The sequence below is a fragment of the Ursus americanus genome, chromosome 26 (genome assembly GCF_024610735.1).
Source record: "Ursus americanus isolate L20-20 chromosome 26, mUrsAme1.1.p, whole genome shotgun sequence".
NCBI classification, from domain to species: domain Eukaryota; kingdom Metazoa; phylum Chordata; class Mammalia; order Carnivora; family Ursidae; genus Ursus; species Ursus americanus.
Genome location: NC_142152.1, coordinates 13,645,960 through 13,664,127, shown reverse-complemented (window position 1 = coordinate 13,664,127; position 18,168 = coordinate 13,645,960). Strand labels below are relative to the sequence as shown.

Here is an 18,168-nt window from a genome sequence, read left to right as displayed (position 1 = left end):
GGGGGGAAGAGAGGGCTGTGGTGGTGGGGATGAAGACGATTTGATTCTGAAGGTAACCTGGAGGTTAGGTTTGTACTTGTGGACAGGAAACACACAGACAGATCTGCAGAGGCAGGAGGGAAAACCAGGAGAACCAACCAGTGAGAAGAAGGCTGAAAAAGTAGGCTGAAGTGAGATCCTAGAGTCTTGAATGCTAGGCCAAGGATGCTGTGGTGTTTCATTAGGACATGGGGCGCCAGTGAATGTTTTTGAGGAAGGGAGTGACACTAGGCACGCATGTCTAGGAGCTGGGCACTAGTAGGCAGTGGGATGAGTGCTGAAGTAGAAATCAGATGTGGATTCTAGTCTCAGCCTTTCCATTCACCGGCCCTGGGATATGGGGCAAACCCACTTCTCTCTGAGCCCCAACTGTCTCTCTGAAAAAACTGGAGTGAAACTCCCTGCCCTTCTTTGCATGAATCTTAATTTTGTAAGAACCAACAAGAAAAATGTGAATGAAAGTGCCTGGAAGACCACAAAGCGATGCACTGTGGGGTGGGGGCGTATTCTTGTGACGAGGTCTGCTATAGCTGAAAGATGAGGCTGGGATTCCCAGACGGCAGGCAGGCTGCAGATGCGTCCCGTTAACCTCTGTCCCCTCTCCCACCTTGACAGAGGTGACAAGCCTGGGGTCCACTGGCAGCTGGCAGAGCTGGGATTCATGTTTTCATGCTCTGCCTTCCCATTCCTGATGCTGCCCTGAACTCCTCCCCCACCCCCATAAACCTGCATCATTTAGAGAGCACCTGCCCTGGAGAGGTCTGTGCCCAGGCTGCAGAACAGAGGAGTGCAAAAGAGGCGCTGCCCTCAGGGAGGACACAGGCTAGTGAGGCAGAGCAAGAGGGCACATGCCTTCTAAGAGGAAACCGGGTGGCACTGGATAAAGGGCCAAGGGAGTCATCCAGTCACTGATTGAGGGCAAGGGAAAGCAGAGAGGTCGGTGGGCCAGGCCAGCCTTCAGGGAAGCAGCTTGGGGCCTTAAAGCCCAGTGGGGCTTAGAGGAGAGGAGGGGAAGGGAATAAGTAGAGAGGAGGACTCTCTCCTCTGTCAGCCCACTGGTTTCGTCTCCACATTGAAACCAAACACCCAAACCCGCTTCATGGAGCAGTTAAAGACAAATGCGACCACAACGAGCTGCCACTTTACACCCATTAGGATGGACATCATCAAAAAACCAGAAAATACCAAGTGCTGGCAAGGATGTGGCGAAACTGGAAGCCTTGTGCATTGCTGGTGGGAATGTAAAATGGTGCAGCTGCCATGGAAAACAGCAAGGCCATTCCTCAGAAAATAAACATGGAATCACCATGTGATCCAGCAATTCTACTCCTGGATATAAATCCAAAAGAACTGAAAGCAGAGACTAGAACAGGTATTTGTTCATCCATGTTCACAGCAGCAGTGTGATAACAGCCAAAAGGTAGAAACAAACCATTAATGGACAGATGGATAAATCAAATGTGACAGATCAATCACATAGATCAATCACGAAGGAATGAATATTATTCAGCCTCAAAAAGTGAAGGATATTCTGACACATGCTACAACATGGCGGAACCTCGCAGACACTATGCTCAGTGAAATAAGCCAGTCACAAAGGGACAGATTCTGAATGATTCCCCTTAAAAGAGGTAACTAGAGTAGTCACATCCATAGAGACAGAAAGTAGAGTGGTGGTTGCCCTGGGCTGGGGAGGAGGTGGGGAGTTAATGTTTAATGGGTGTGGAATTTCAGTTTGGGATGATGAAAAAGTTTTGGAGATGGACAGTGGGGACAGTTGCACAATAGTGTGAATGTACTTAATGCCACCGAACTATACACTTAAAAACAGCTAACATGGTACATGTCAGTATATGTTAACACACACAGACACACGCACACACACACACAAGACAAATGCAAAAGGTTGCTTAGAAAAATCTCAGAAATATGAGTGACGTGGAATTGTTTGAGAAGAAGTGGAGGAAGAGATGGTGACCCCAGTGGATGGGCCTGATGAGAAATCAGCTAGTAGCCCAGAAATGGAGGGGACTGGTGGGCTAGGACAGCCAGCTCTTCCGTTTGACCACAGATAATCCAAAAGAAAGCCTAGCGTATGTAGGAGACACCTCCTTCCAAAAGCGTTGGAGTGGAGTTGGTCAGAGGAAGCCGGAGGGACTTCCAAGTTTCTTGCCTGCCTTTCTCATGCCCGCCTGGCTAAGGTAAGGAGTAGGAATGAAGTCGTGGACCGCCAACAGGATCGAGAGCAGCGCGCGTAAGCAAAGAGGACGGCGGAGGAGGTTTGGAGTCCCCTCGAGCCTGGTCACGGCGGACACGTGGGCGGGGCGTGGGCGGCCGGGAGGAGGGGCTGCCCCCTCACCTGTCTCCTCTGTGTCCGCAGCCAGCCCCGCCCGGCTCCATGGCGTCGGCCGAGCCCCTGACGGCGCTGTCGCGCTGGTACCTGTACGCCATCCACGGCTACTTCTGCGAGGTGATGTTCACGGCGGCCTGGGAGTTCGTGGTGAACTTTAACTGGAAGTTCCCGGGGGTCACGAGCGTGTGGGCGCTCTTCATCTACGGCACCTCCATCCTCATCGTGGAGCGCATGTACCTCCGCCTGCGAGGCCGCTGCCCGCTGCTCCTGCGCTGCCTCATCTACACGCTCTGGACCTACGTGTGGGAGTTCACCACCGGCCTCATCCTGCGCCAGTTCAACGCCTGCCCCTGGGACTACTCCCAGTTCGACTTCGACTTCATGGGCCTCATCACCCTGGAGTACGCCGTGCCCTGGTTCTGCGGGGCCCTCATCATGGAGCAGTTCATCATCCGCAACACCCTCCGCCTCCGCTTCGACAAGGACGCCGAGCCCGGGGAGCCGGGGGGCCCCCTGGCCCTGGCCAACGGCCACGTCAAGACAGACTGAGTGGGGCTGGGGGTGGGGCCCGGGGCTCGCTCATGGACCGGTGGGCGGCGGTACCAAGCTGGTGGGGTTACGTCTTCTGAACAGCACAAGCACTGGCCTGGGACCGGCCTCAGTCCCCTAGGGCACACACGACGCCCCCTTCACCCCAGCATCCTCCACTGGGGCGGGCGGAGTCCCTCTGGGAAGGGGTTGTGGATCTCTGCCCAGCTCGGAGGCTGGGGCCCGAGGCCTGTGGCTAAGCAGCGGCTGGACCACCCGGGTGACCTTGGAAGCAGCAGGCCCTGTCCTGGCTGTGGGGCTCTGAGAACGGGGCAGAGGTGCGAGGCAAGGCCTGGGGAGGCTTTGGGCTGCTGCGTGGCCTCCTCCCTCTCACCTGGTTAGGTGGACTTTGGCTGGTTCCATTAGGCAATATTCAGGTGCTTGCTTGCAACCGATACCTCCCTGGGGGCCTGCTGGGCTGCAGCCTAAGGAGAGACTGGGCAGCCAGGAGGCTGCTTGGCAGCAGTGCTGGTATGCAAGGGCTGGAGGCCTTTCCTTGGCTCCTCTCCCCTCCCCCAGGGCTCCCCCCCTGCCCCCCCCCCCCGTTCCCTTGGCCTTCTGGGGGCCCCCCTGGTGCTGGATTCCCACCAACCTTGGGCTTTTGGAGGTTTCAATCCCTGTGTGTTCGGTGGCGTTTCCCCCTTTTCTCTCTTATTTTCAAGACCTTTACCACTAGCAGCCCCTTTATCCATGTCAGTCACCACACCCACTCCCTTCCCCAACTCCTTGGCCAAAACAGCAGCTCCCAGAGATAGAGCCCTGAGACAGACCCTGCCACCCTCTCGCGACCTTCCTTCCACTGTGTCTGCTGCCTGATGACTGGGAAGCTCCCCTTTTACACTCCTCACCTGTCTGGCGGGCTGTGGCAGTGCCCCCTCCCCACAGTGCCCGGCTGAATTGAATGATACCCTCCCCAACAACGGTCAGGCCAAGATGCACCCCCTCAGAGTCACAGTGGGGACCTAGAGACAAATCAGTTTAAGGGAGTTGGGGGGGGGGTGGAGAAGGCATTTGGTTTCTTTTCAAGCCAGTCAGTCAATAGAACTTTCTAGGGATTGGAGGAGCAAGCATCCTGTGTTGGAGACCCATGCAGAATGAGTGAGGGAGAAAAAGAAAATAGCCTTTCAACTTTGCGAGGGTCTTTGGAGCCTCTTTAGTGGGAAGCGATCAGCTGGTTCTGCCATAGCCCCAGCCCTGCAGCAAAATCTCCTCAGGGCTACCCCCGTCCCACCCCTCCCAAGCAAGGCTGACTTTTCGAGCTTACTCCTTAAACAGTATTGACCCTGCCATGCTCACGGGCCTTGTCATCTTGGTTGCCCCCGCTTCCTCTGTGACAGGTCTGTTGCTGGCGGTGGACAGGTGAAATCCGCACTCCAGCCCACTTCTGGCTCTGCCCCCACTCCCTGAGGGGAGCGGTCCACCAGAACGCAGCCTATGCCATGGTACATGGTCTCATCTTGACCACACTAGGACTCTTAGATAGAAATTAGCCTGTCCCTTTTTACAGATCATTAAAAAAATGAAAATACCACCTGTGGAGAGAATCTCCTCTTCCTTGCCCTGCTGCTCCACCTGGACTGCACGGGTAGCGCCAGCCAGGGTGTGAGCCAGGGCCGGTGGGCTGGGGATGGGCAGAATGGGGAGAAAGGCTGGGAGACTCTGCCTTTGACAGGGTTGTTTTGTGTAACTGACCCCATCCAGGACAGGAGGAAGGGCATTTCCCAGCCTCTGTGTCCCGGCCGGGCTGCTCAAATCCAGGCACGAACTACGTTCTGCAGGGGCCAGACCTACCTTTGTTTTTACTGTGGCCCCAATTCCAGGGCTTTGGGGGCATGCAGGGATTCGGGTTTCCATTTACAGGTGGAAGGGATTGCAGAGGAAAAATATTGTCTGAATTCCCTGTCCCCTCTGGGAAATGATTTCCTTGGCCTTGTCCCCTAACTCTGTGATATCTCAGTTTTCTGGACTCCAACACCCTTCCAGGCCCCTCACATGGGCCCCTAGACCACACCACCCACCTTAGACCGCCCCTCTCATTACTGAATCTGTGGGCAGCTTGTCAGTGTCTGCTGGCACAGGGCCTCCATGATTCTAAGCCAGAGCAAGTCCCTGTGTGGCCCATCGGGTCTGGCCACTCCAGATGTTGCCCCACGGGCATTCCCTGGCACCCTTTTCTCGGGGGCCTACAGACTCCCAAGGATGGGAGGTCCTGCAGTAAACCTGCCTGCCTGATACGTGCAGAGCGCTGTTTTTCTGCTTCATGCAGGTGCCCCGTGGCTCTTACTGTCCCTCATAGGGCACAGAGTCCCCAGCAAAGGGAGGCAACAATCCAGGGCTTGAGCTCAGGGTCAGCAGGCTCAGAATTCACCAGGGGTAGCCCAGACTTCAACTCTTGCTTTTTTGGGTATCTTCAGGGCCCTCATCCCTTAGTGCCCAGGCACCCCAGCTCTGCCAAGCAGTGAGGGTGCTGGCAGGAAGAGTCTGCTGGCTGTGTGTGAACCTCTGGTGTCCTGGGTCTCTCTCCACTAGATGTGGCAGCATTTTTGAGTTATGGATTGCCACGTGCTGCCTTGCATGGTTGAACCGCTTCTGAGGTCTGCTAGGCATCCTGTCCCTTGTGCCCTGTCCCCTCTGTTGCCAGTGAGTCACAATGGCCTATGCTTATCTACAGCAATAATACATAGGGAGTGCCCATGAAATCCTCTTGTCCTAGTCCCTCACTCTCTGCATGGGTCTCCTGGGGGAGGCAGTGCTGAGTGGGTCAGTTCCTGAGAACCTGCACTGATGGAGCTCTGGGCCGTGCAGATATCATCATGGGGGATGCAGAAAGGAGGGAGGCCCGGCCCCCGAGCTATGGCTAAGGCAGGGAGGATACCTTCCACCCTGAGGCCACCCTAGACCTGGAGGAGCTGCTGGCCCCGGCTCTCCCACTTGGAAGTGGGTAGGACTGTCTCCCAACTGCAACGGCTCTTCAGAAGGACACATGACTGGTTTGTGCGCCCATCGCCTGCTTTGTCTCCATCGGTCTCTTTGTCTGTTCCTTTTCACATTCGTGCACATCAAATATACTGGTGTTTGTGTTCCAGGACTGACTCTGATCCATCTCTGTTTCTTCTATTTTGGAGCCCCTTTCTTAGGGGCCGCTGAAGGCCAAGCCCTTCACACCGTGTCGTGCTGCTGTCCTAAACCAGGAGGACTGTTGGGTGGAGACACCCCGTGAGGAGGGCCGGTGGTATTCCCTGACAGTCCTTTTTACCATCTCTGCTCTGACCCTCCCAGGAACGAGAATTCTCCACCTAACCCCCCATTCTTCACCAGGAGCATGATCTGGTCCATAATCTTACTTTGGTCTGAAGCTGCAAAGCAGATGGGGAGGCGTGGGCAGTCATCCAGGTTGGCTGCACCGGCTCAGGAGATGAGCTCTTCTTGATATAGACCAGCCATGACCTGGGGTGGCTCATGAATCAAGAGGGGCCAAGCGGGGAGGCTGAGGCTACTCCAAAGAGCTGAGCCACCAGGGCCCCTTATTTTCATTACATCAAAAGCGATGCTTTGAAGAAACAGAGCTCCGCACTCCTTCCTAGCAACTCTTCATTCCCTGAGAGGTGACTTTGAAGGGAATAATCCTTCCCTACTTTGTATACCTCTGCTCTGTCTACTGTCCCTCATCCTCCTCTCCCCCCACCATGCTCCTGCCTACTTTCCTACTTCCAGAAAGAGAAATTGTTCGGTCAGGACCAACCCAAATGGCTTGGTCCCGACTGCCACAGCCACTGGTTTTCTGGATGGAGCAGGCAGTGTGCTTTCCGAGTTGCTGGGAAGGTCCTCTGCCTCCCCCACTCCCTTGAAGGTATTCATTTCTTTGACTGAAACCGTTTCCCTTTATAAAAACAAGCAAGCATAAAGCCCTGACAGCCATTTACATGTTAGTATAAACAAATATATAAGGCTCTTGCCTTAGAGCAGGTTTTTAGAGAAAGATGCAAGTGTCATGAAATAGGGTCTACCTTATGGAGCTTCAGAGAAAAGGCAAGAGGTAGGGCTCAGAATAAGAAGTCTGAGGGTACCCAAGACCCTTCTTAACTGGCCAGCTCCTTCTGTTCTCTATTCAACGGATGCTTTCCTTTCTTGATATTTTCCTTCTTCACCTCCTCTGCCCCACCTTCATCTAATCCAAAGGGACCCTCCGATGACACTGCATTGAGGCAAGGGCCCCAGGAGAGCTAATGCCAAGGACCCTGGCTGATCTTCTGACATCTGCCCACCCTTCACGAGAGCCTAATCTTTAATTAATAACAATGAGTGAATGACCATAACCTTGCCTTTCCTTCTGGGGTGCCCATCTCAGAAGGATAGCTTGGTCCACACCCATGGTGCAACCGGGGATAGCTGGACGGCCTGTGTTTGGTGAGCAGGGAAACAGGTTCAGGGAATGGGAGCAACTGACTGATCACACTGCAAGTTAGAGGGACTGGTCTTAATAATTTTAACAACAGCTGCAGTTCTTACCACTCTCAGCTCCGAGACTTGTACTGACTACTGGGACTGCAACGAGGCAGGGCACTGAGTGTGTCTGCACGATCTCAAATGTTCTCCCACTTGAGGTGGGTACTGTTATTCATCTTTTTCAAGAGGAAATCTGGTGGCAACCAGTCCACAACATGGATTTACCACATTTCTCTGCAAATCACTTTTTTGTTTGAGTGTAAGAAGACAACACTTTGGGGAGGATTTGTGAAGAGTCAAGTGCCCCTTTTACTTTGATGAGATTCTGGACATCATTAGAGTCCAGCCCATCCAAATGCTATTCACAAAGAGAAATTAATCTTTAGGAGGGGGAGTTTTGGGGGGGGAGTTGGGATTATGAGGAAGGAGGTATAGGGTGCCCTCTTAGCCAAGACCTAAAAAAAAAAAAAAATGGGCACAAGGAGGGAGGGTTGTAACATTTTGGCCTCTGGCAGCCCTGGGTTTAAGATTGACATCTTCACCTCCCACATGTGGCTCTATTTTTGCCCTTGGCCTTTTCCCTTTGATTCTATTTCTTTCTCTTAAGATGAAGCCCGAGCCCCTAGCTGTTGGCACTCTCGGAGGATTTGTAATGACCAAATGAAATCCTTCTCCTTCTGAAAACTCAGGTGTACCTGAGAACAGGACTGTTTCATTCAGATTCTTATGGGATACCTACAGTGAGCCAGGGGTAGTCATGGGGGTGCTTGTACAGCTAGCCGGGGAGAAAGACACTGAATGGGCACTCACAGAGATAGTTACGTCATTGCAAAGTTGGTTAGCCCTCCAAGAGAGAAACTTCTAACAGAGGAAGCTGACTCTTCTATAGACATAGGTGAGGATTCCCCAGGGTGGAAGGGAAGACACACACACACACGCAGTGCAGACCTTCAGGTCAAATACTGGTTTTTTCAGAGATGGGCTGGCTACTGCTCACTGTCTGGAAATGCAGACGTTGACTGTGCCTAGATGGGTACAGTGCAGAAGAAAGCCAGCACACGGTACGTTCAGGAACGCTTAATGAATGAAGCCTGACAGTGTCGGCCCTAGTAAGCCCACCCTAAAGACCAGACTGACTGTTCCAGAGCCCCACAGGCCCCTTTGGGAACCTGATGCTACGAATCCTATTTGGACAATGACCATTCCTGCCATATCTGCGCTCACAGCCATTGAGCAACTCGCTGTCCTACCCCCTCTTGCCAAAACATTCGTCTCCGCAAAGCCCTGCCAGCTTTACTCTCAGGGTCTTGTTGGGAGCTTGACCCAAGACCCAGCTCCACTGACTTGTCCATTGCTTCATTCTGGTGACACAGTTCTTGGTGTGGGCAAAGATGTTCCTTCAGTGCCAAGCGCTCAGGGTGGCTGTTGGCGTGTCTTGGCTTCCCAGGCTTGTGGCGACACCATGCCAGTTTCTGGCCACAGGGCCTGCTCCTCTTCTGTCTGGTCTTCTCCTTTTCTGCCTCTTCTAAGGACACTTGTCACTGGCTTGAGGGCCTATCTCGGTAACCCAGGATGATCTTATCTCTAAGACCCTTAGCTCAATACATCCGCAAAGACCCTTTTCCCAAATAAGGTCGTGTTCACATGGTCCCAAGGGTTTGAATGTGACTAGACCTTTTTGGGGGGGTGGGAGGGGCACCATTCAACCTCCTATAGGGATTAAGGGGGGAGATTTCTACTGAAGCCCTTGCCTCCTGTACCGGTTAAGAGCGAGAGCTAGAAGTATAGTGTGGGGTAATCTGGGAGAGAACTCAAGGATCTAGCTTGAGGATGGAGCTCTTCGTCCCAAAACACACCCAGCTGCTGTGGTTTTTCAGTTTAGATGCAGATTTGACTATTTCCCTCCCTACTCCAGACTCTTTAATGATCTCCCATTATCTTTAGTATCCAGCTCTCTGCCTCCTCCAGGCTTATACAACCCTCTGTGGTTTGGCCTCATTCCTCACCTCCCCCTCAGTCCTGCGCAATCTGGAGAGAACAGCGTGTCATTTCCCCGCAGCCCCTGCTCCTGCCCCTGTGCTCCTCTCACTGGAACACTCCTACTGCTCTTGCAGCCGGCAGCACGGTCTCCATCCACTGCAGTTCTCGGGTTCGTTCAGGCCAACTCCGGGTGGGAGCCGTCTCCCTGGAAACTCTCCGTGTGACAGCCTGCCAGCGGCAGTGGCTATGCTCTTCTAGTGCTGTCGATGCGACGGATTTCATGTGTCCATCCACCCCACTGTGTGCCAGGCCTTGCGCTAGGCCCCCGGCACAGCAGGGAACAAGGCAGACTCATCTCTGCCCTCCCCGAGTGATGTCTTCCCCTGCATTACAGGACGCAGAGAACCCTGATGGGCTGGCTGATGGAGGAGAAAAGGAATTAAGTGGAGTTAGGGGTTGACAACTATGTCTATGTCTGATTTAGTCAGGACAGGGGGTGAAGTGGGAGGTGGGGTGAAGAGCAGCCTCCAGGGAGAAAGGAAGTCAGGTGCAGAGGCTGGGAACTCAGAGAGAGCAGGGTCCCTGAGGGTCTGCATTAGCTCCCAGGGGTGAACAATGGAGTTCATGGGAAGCCGGGCCTGAATCATGAAATGTCTTGTAAACCAAGGCAGGGAGAGACAGATGATAAACAAGAAAATAACAGGTTATAATACATTGAAACAGAGGCATAGGCAAATGAGCAGGTAGCTCCTTTAGCCTGGGCGGCCCTGAGAGGTCTTTGGGCAGAGATGACCCCTAGCCTGGAATCTGGATAATGAGGAGGGTCGGCCTGTTTTCGAAGATGGGGAGGACTCATGCAGAGGAGACTGCTAGTAGGAAGGCCCGAAGGTGGGAATGAGTTCAGAGAGCCCAAGGAACAGATAAAAGGCCACTGTGGCTGGTGCTTGTGAGGAAAGGGGTAAGGAGTACAAGATGGGGACAGAGTCAGAGTGTGGAGGCCCCTGGAGGCCTTATCGGGGAGGTGGGGAATGAGGAAGAGAGATGGAGAGAGTTCTTAAGGATGGAGAATTGTGGGACCTGGCCTAGCCCCCTCCCAGGAACCCCTCCTAAGGGACAGGACCAGGCAGGGGAGGATTGCAGGCAGAGCCTGGGGTCCCTCATACCCCTAGCACGTGTCTTGTTCTCCTAGAGGCTGGGGCATGGATTGGGTTAGCACAACTGAAAGGTGGGTCTGTTTGGTTTTGGCAAACCCTTCTCTCTACCTGTTACATAAGCATTCTTGCCCTGGGGAACATTGCAACAGGCTGCAGAGGCCCTCCTGAAGCTACCTGGATGCTCAGGCCACCATCCCACCCACAGACCTTGGAGTCTCCAGGGTCTGGCAGTATTAGGACACCCCAGAGTAGGGCAATGGTGGGGAAATAACAGTCTAACCTTGGTTCTCCCACATTCATGATCTGTATGACTTTCGATGAGACACTGAGCCCCTCTGAGATTTAGCTCAGTGGATGTAGTCCAAATTTAGTTTAATTCACTGGGAGCACATTCTAGCCTCCCTCCAGGAGGGAGTGTAGAAGCAACCACGTTGAAGGCTTGGAGCAACCAGAGAGGGTATTAGATTCCAATTCAGCACAGCAAACATTTTTAAATGGAATATTAGGCATTCGTGTTATTAAAAGTTTTTTTGGGGGCACCTGGGTGGATCAGTCAGTTAAGCATCTGACTCTTGATTTTGGCTCAGGTCATGATCTCAGGGTAGTGAGATTGACCCCACGGCAGGCTCAGTGGGGAGTCTGCTTGGGATTCTCTCTCTCCCTCGCCCTCTGCCCCTCACCCTGTTTGTGTGTGCTCTCTTTCCCTAAAATAAATAAATAAATCTTTAAAAATAAAAAAATAAAATAAATAAAAGATTTTGGGCATTGCCCCCAGGGGATTTTTCACTGGTCAACTCTGGCCCACCACCCTGCGGGTCATAGGGTGACCAGCCATTCTGGTTTGCCTGACACTAAGAGGTTTCCTAGGATATGGGATTTTCTGTGCCCCAACTGGGAAAGTCTTGTGCAAACCAGGGCCAACTGGTAACCCTAGCTGGTGGGAGTTTAAAACATCTCACCATTTGGGTTTCTTTTGTTTTCTCAGCATGTTCTTTGGCCTTTCCTTCAACTCCTTGAGCTGTTCCTCCCAGTTTTCCAAATAATTCCTTTTGGTTTATGTTAGTCAGTTGATTCTGTTGCTTGTAACCAACCCCTCCCCTACTCTCTACAGGTGCACAATCCAGATTCCCTCTACATGCCTGACTTTTTTAAAACATCTGACTGTCACCTGCAATCAGATCTTTAACCCTCACGCTCTGATTTCCTTACCTTCACAAGTTGCTGGTCATGCCTTGAACTAATACCTCCTGTCTAGTTCCCACTCCACCTCCAGGAGACCTTGCCTGTTATGGTCTAGGCTTGGCATCCTGGAAGAAGTTCTGACATGGTTGCACCCCAACCTAAGCCCTTCACTCATAAATGGTAAAGCACCCAGAAATGCAGATGACCTTTCAAATTTTGTATATACCCCAGGATTCAGTTCGAATCCAATTGGGATTAATCTGATTTAGGAGCTGTCCTTTTCTGCAGTAGGGTCCCTGGGAGTCCTTTAAAGGTAGACAGTCTGCCAACCACCTCTGGGTGGACAGTCAAGGACATCTAGTGCCCACCGCCTCCTTGGCTTGTCCACAGGCACCTTCCTGAGACAGTCTTTCCAAAGCCGAGGGTCAAGGCAGGGGACAGAACCTTGTCTGCAACTCTTCGATACCAAAAAAGCAAGCCTCTGCCTCGGATTGCTTTAGAAATGAAAACGCAATGACATTAGGCATTATTTTGCTGACTTTTGCTCAATTGGTTCCCCAGGGTCTTAGGCCTGTTGACCAGCAGGACCAGATGGAGCCTTTTGCAGGAATATCTCCTCATTTCTGCCTTTGTGTAGGCTCTGAATATCCTAAGAAACAAGTTTTCTTCTTCTTATGGACATATCTGTGCATCAGATATATTTTTCATATATTTTCCTTTCTATGACTCTGCTGAAGGCACTTGACATCAATCCTAGCTTACATTTCATGTCCTTGAGATGACAGCTGACCTTGTTGCACAGGAGGAAGGCGCGGGGAAGGGAGAGGGAGGGAAGGGGAAGGACCAGGAAATGGAAGGAGCCAGATTGCTCTACATTCATAACTCTCTTTTGCCACCAGCCACTTGCTCGGTCTTTCTGGAATGTGGCCTTCTACACTCCATGTTGCCCTGAGAACTTCCTGATTGCCTAATGAAAGATGCAACATCTCAGGCTTTGAAATCATTAGACCTGAGTTTGAACCTCAGGTCCCTGACTTATGTGGGCATGTTACATAACCTGTCTAAGCCTCAGTTTCTTCATCTAAAAATGGGGCTAATACTAGTCCAAACCTCCCAGAGTTGTGGAGATCAGATAAGACAATGTTCAACGAGTGCTTGGCATCCACTCGGTGTCAGATATTAGGAGAAATATTCTCCTTCATTAGTCTCACAAGTCAAATGCAAGCAGATGTCACTCTAGCAAGCATTTCTGGACTCCTGCTGATGTGGTCACCATGGCCAAAATCATGGGCTTTGAATGCTTCTGACCTGAACTGGCCCACTTATTTTTAATAGGGAGTCAAATTCCTTCATTTCTAGGCACACAAGTTTTCTCATCTGTAAAATGGGAATGATAAAACTTATTCTATAGGATTATTGTGAAGGTTAAGTTAAATAACATGCCTAACATGCTTAGTGCAGGTCCATGATTCCTTACTCGAAACCCATGGGATTTTGCAAAGCTTTTTGGATTTCAGAAAAATAGTAACATTTATATGCTGTATATTTTGTAGCTTCTGGGCCAGGTGTAAATCAGTACCTCATGGTCAAACACGTTATTACTTCTACATGGAAATCTAGAATATCATATTAAGTGCGGGTAAATAAAAACTCTAAATGGCCTTACAATCCTTACCTTGTGAGACAGGGCAAGTATAAAATTCCTACTTGACAGATAACAAACTAAAGATCAGCATAGTGGACTGTTTAAGATCACATTGTTCAGGGGCGCCTGGGTGGCTCAGTTGGTTAAGCATCTGCCTTCGGCTCAGGTCGTGATCCCAGGATCCTGGGATCGAGCCCTGCGTTGGGCTCCCTGCTCAGGAGGAGACTGCTTTTCCCTCACCCACTCCTCCTGCTTGTGCTCCCTCTCTCTCCCTCCGTCAAATAAATAAATAAAACCTTAAAAAAAAATCTCATCGTCCATGTTTGACAGCATGAGGATCCCAAGGCCATCTGAGTCCTAGGGACTCTCCCTATTATACCACACAGTGTGACAGACTTGACCCTACAACCTTTCTTTTTGCTTAATGAACTCTAACCACTCCCCTCCACACACGTAAAGGGGCTACTAAGTAGTCAAGTTTTCTTCTCATCTTTCTAAAGGTATGTATGTATATTTCTACATTCTTCTCATATTCTGCCTTTTTTGCTTCGGTACCTGGTACACATTTCTCTGTGTGATATCATGTCATCACTTTTAAAAACTATAGAGTCTTCCGGAATCTTAATATAACCCAGATAGCTTAGCTATTCCCCTATCACCGAGTATTTGCATGTTTCCAATTTTACGCTGTTCTAAAGTAACGCACAGTCGCTCACCTTAAACTTTGCCTTGGGGATGAGCAAGCACGTGGATCTGAAAACACCTGTCCCCTGAGCCCCTGGCTGGCCGGCAGCCTTTGGGAAATTGTATTTCCAGGCCCTTCAGCTATGTATTTGCTGTTCCCAATCAGCTAATCAATTAGGGCTTATTGAGTACCTGTGTGGGGAACAGGGTGCTCTTTGGTGCTGGACGAAGTGCAGAAGCAGAAGCACAGACGCACGAGATTCTCTGCAGGGCCTGTGCGTGTAACCAAGCAGGCACTGCAACTTCAAACCAAGCTGGGTTTGCGTCCAGCCAGTGAGGTCTTCTAAGCAGAACTGGTCAAGGTGGGCACCAAAGTGTGACATTAGTGGTGAATAGCAAGAACTTTAAAGATATCTCTGATCTATCCTCTTGCCTGTCAAGGGTGTTGGTTCTGTTCAGGAAGAAGGTGCTAAAAATGAAATCGTGAGTAAGGAAATCAAGGTCAGGGGTTCCATGAAGCCTTCCCGAATTTGTCAAGTTTTACTTTCAGACTCTAATGGTGAGGGTGAACCATTAAAAATCAAAATAAAGTACCACTTTCCTGCCTCCCCTTGGTGGGGCTCAGCAAAACAATAAAAAAGACCTGGTTGTTGGTTTTTACCTTGATTGCCCTTAAGCAAATTGCTTAACCTCTCTCTGCCTCTCTTGCCCATCCATCAAATGGGAACAACAGTAATGCTCTCATGGGACTCACAGGACTGTAACAAGGATTGCTTGAGATCCCGACAAATGCTTTAGAAAGAACAAAAGGTTGCCCAAATGATCTGAGGGAGGCTGGGGACCACATCCCATTCAAGCACCCAGCACAGCGTGGGTCTGGCACACAGTAGGAGCTCAATAAACATTTGTTGAGTGTACAAGGGAATTGGCAGCTGTTACCATGAGCCCATAAAGTGCAGAGAACCACACATCATTCCATCGACTCAGAGCCTGAGGAGGCAGCTCCCTAAACCCCAGCCGCACCCCCGTATCCATCCTCCCTAGAGCAGTCCCCATCCTGTCACCCCTGTATCTACTATAAGGAGTCCCACATTCAGGGCAGCAGAGATTCAAAGCCTAAATTTTACCCCCAATGGGGGAACAGAAGCAAGCACCGACCTCAGCCCACCTCCTCAGGTTTCAAGGGCTGCAGGACTCACTGTCGTCACAAGGGACTGGCCCGCTCAGCCCTCATTTCCCGCTCCTGGCTGCTGAGGCCAGGGAATGTTGGGCCATTGTGTCCGCAGCCAACAGCAGCCCTCTGGCCAGTGCAGGACACCTGGCATCAGACAACAGCCGTGCCCTGATCTACCTCCAGCTGGGGCCTCAGGTGCCCCATCATCTCCTAGCCCAGCCAGCCTGCTGTCCGAGCATTTGGTACCAACAACTGAGACCCCCCACCCCCACCCCGCCGAGCTGACCTGTGCTGAGGAGCCCACTGGCTGGACTTTCCCAAGGAGCTTTCCTGTATTTCTTGCGTCAATGCCATCCTTCTCCTTGTGATATCCGAGAGGAAACGATGAGCTGTAAAAGCCTGCAGCTGTGGGGTTGTGACAAGTGGTCACTTTCCAAAGCCTGATTTATTTTTCTTTCTCTTTCTTTCTCTTTCTTTCTTTCTTTCTTTCTTTCTTTCTTTCTTTCTTTCTTTCTTTCTTTCTTTCTTTCTTTCTTTCTTTCTTTCTTTCTCTTTCTTTCTTTCTTTCTTTCTTTCTTTCTTTCTTTCTTTCTTTCTTTCTTTCTTTCTTTCTTTCTTCCTTTCTTTCTTTCTCTTGGAGAAGCAGACTCCCTGCTGTGCAGGGAGCCCAATGTGGGGATTGATCTCAGGACCCGCTGGGATTATGACCTGAGCCAAAGGCAGACACCTAATGACTGAGCCACCCAGGTGCCCCCAAAGCCTGATTTCTTTCCTCATGCTTTTGTCTCTTTGCTTTCCACCCAAATACAAAGTCCAGGGGGCAGGGCACCTGGCTAACTCTTTCACTGCTTTCTCATCGCAGTGCTGAGAACTGCATCTGCCCCAAATCAGGTGCTTCATTAATATTTGTGAATGAATAAGTGAACAAGTGAAATTTTTGCAATTATTACTATAATAAATGATAGTTACTATAAATAAGTGATTATTGTAACTAACTTTAAAAAGAAGCCATAATTTCCATAGTCTTTCAGGATTAACATACATATTATCCAGCCTTATTCATTGGTTATGTATTCATGCAGTCATTCGGCTATTCACTAAACCTTGTGCTTGATCTGTAGGAGCTGGGAATTGAATAGTCATATAATGTAGTCAGGGCTATAAAATAGGGGTACAAAGTTCTAGGACGGTCACTGATGGGGAGATTTAACCTAGTCAGGGAGGTCGGTGGAAGCTATCTGGAGTAAGTCCCATTTGAGCCAAGATCTACACAAGGAGAGTCATTAACGGGGAGCCACAGAAAACTGTAGGAAGAGGGGATGCCATGTGAAAGGCCCAGTGGAGGAAGGGAATGTGCCAGGAGGAGGAACTGTGGGTCAGCTGAGGATTGAGGAGTCAGCTGCCCTTGGAGGGGACAGAGGAGCAGATGTTCAGCAGCATCCAGATGTGCTCAATGGGCGCCCGGGACCAGGGCAGGGCGCCTTTTAGGAGATGTCACCTCCCCTAGGAGACCGTTGCCAACCCTCCAGTCCTCCCTTGTATTCCCATGGGATTCAGGGCTTCCCTCATTGTTTAACTTATCAAAGTCTACTTAATGATCTCTTTTCTTCCTTTTTGGCCTCCTCATCTCTTGGCTATTCATCTCTTGCCGCCAGCACCTAACACAGTGCCTAGGACACGATGGCGTTCCCATTAGTGTTGATGAAGGGATGCATGGAGAGCCCTCAGATCACGGAGCACACTGGACGGGGAGTTGACTTTCTACGCACTCAGGAAGCCCCCGTTGAGCTCCGTGCTGCAAACAGGAGAGAGGGGACAGTGGTCTCGCCTAACGTCCTAAGGAGAAGGGAGCCAGAAGGCTGGAAAAGAGAAAGGTCAGGGGATGAGATGCAGTTAGTGCCACGTGAGGGAAAGAAGGATTTCGAACACCATCCTTCATAGGAAGGAGGGATGACAGTTTCAAGGAAGATTTATTTTCCAGATGCTGAAAAGAAATTTCAGCAGGTAAAGTTGCATAAGTTTACACAGATGAAAAAGAACATCTGCTGGTATTTCACAGATTCTCATGTATTATGTGCCAAGCACCGTCCTCACGGTTTTGCAAGTATCAAGCCCTTTAAGCCCTCATAATGATTGCTTGATGCACTTAGCTATGACTCTATTTTATAGGTGGGAAAACTGAGCTGCAAAGAGTACTCCTCCCTACCCTCCAGCCTACCTCCAGGGCCAAGCAGCCAGGAAGTGACAGAGCCAAGCTCTGAACCCAAGCACTTTGACCTGGAAGCCAAGCTCTTACTCCCACCCTGCGCCGCTCCGAAGCCAGCTCTTGCTGTGCTGCTGGCATACCTGATGATTTGGTATCTTTGCAAAGACCCTCCTGAGAGGGAGGCATGATTTTTTCCCATTTTGCAGAGAAGAAAACTGAGGCTTAACGACATCAGTTTACCAAAGATCAGCCAGCGGGTCAGTGGCAGAGCCAGGATCTATGATGACAGACACCCTTACTGCCTCTCTTATTCCCTCACTGCTCTTGGTGGAGCTCTACGCCGGGGTCATCTTCTGTGCCACTCCCTTGGCAGCTTGGGAACTTCAGCCAAGGCCTGGCAGATGGTGTACCCTGTGCTCACGGCTGACTCAGCAGCCCCTTCTCTACTCCCCGGCTTCCCATCCTAACGCTGAGCCTCTACCCTGCCATGACAGAGACAGGGACATCATCCCAACCTGGCACGGGATTAGCTAAGTCCATCAGCAACTTTTGGGGGAAAAAATAGGTGCAGTTGAAATCTATTTATACTATCCTGATGGGCAGGAAGGTGTCAGTCCGATCTAGGGAAGGTGGTTAAGGATTCAGCAAGTCAGCATCCCAGGGCCCTGCAAGGCCAATGTGAAACATTCCCGGCAGGGCTTGGAGCCTCAAGCAGAC

At 50.9% G+C, this 18,168-nt stretch overlaps 1 protein-coding gene across 5 annotated transcripts in view; it reads left to right on the top strand.

Moving 5' to 3' along the window:
* TMEM229B (transmembrane protein 229B) overlaps positions 1-6,065 on the top strand; it is a 38,392-nt gene extending 32,327 nt beyond the window's left edge. For 4 of the 5 annotated variants that reach the window (XM_045810427.2, XM_087856042.1, XM_045810428.2 and 1 more), the window contains one exon: positions 2,420-6,065. In XM_045810427.2, coding sequence (XP_045666383.1) covers positions 2,438-2,941 — 504 coding nt within the window. In that variant the 5' untranslated portion in view covers positions 2,420-2,437 and the 3' untranslated portion in view covers positions 2,942-6,065. The other variant, XR_015721794.1, reaches the window with a different exon arrangement.
* The last annotated feature ends 12,103 nt before the right edge of the window (positions 6,066-18,168 follow it).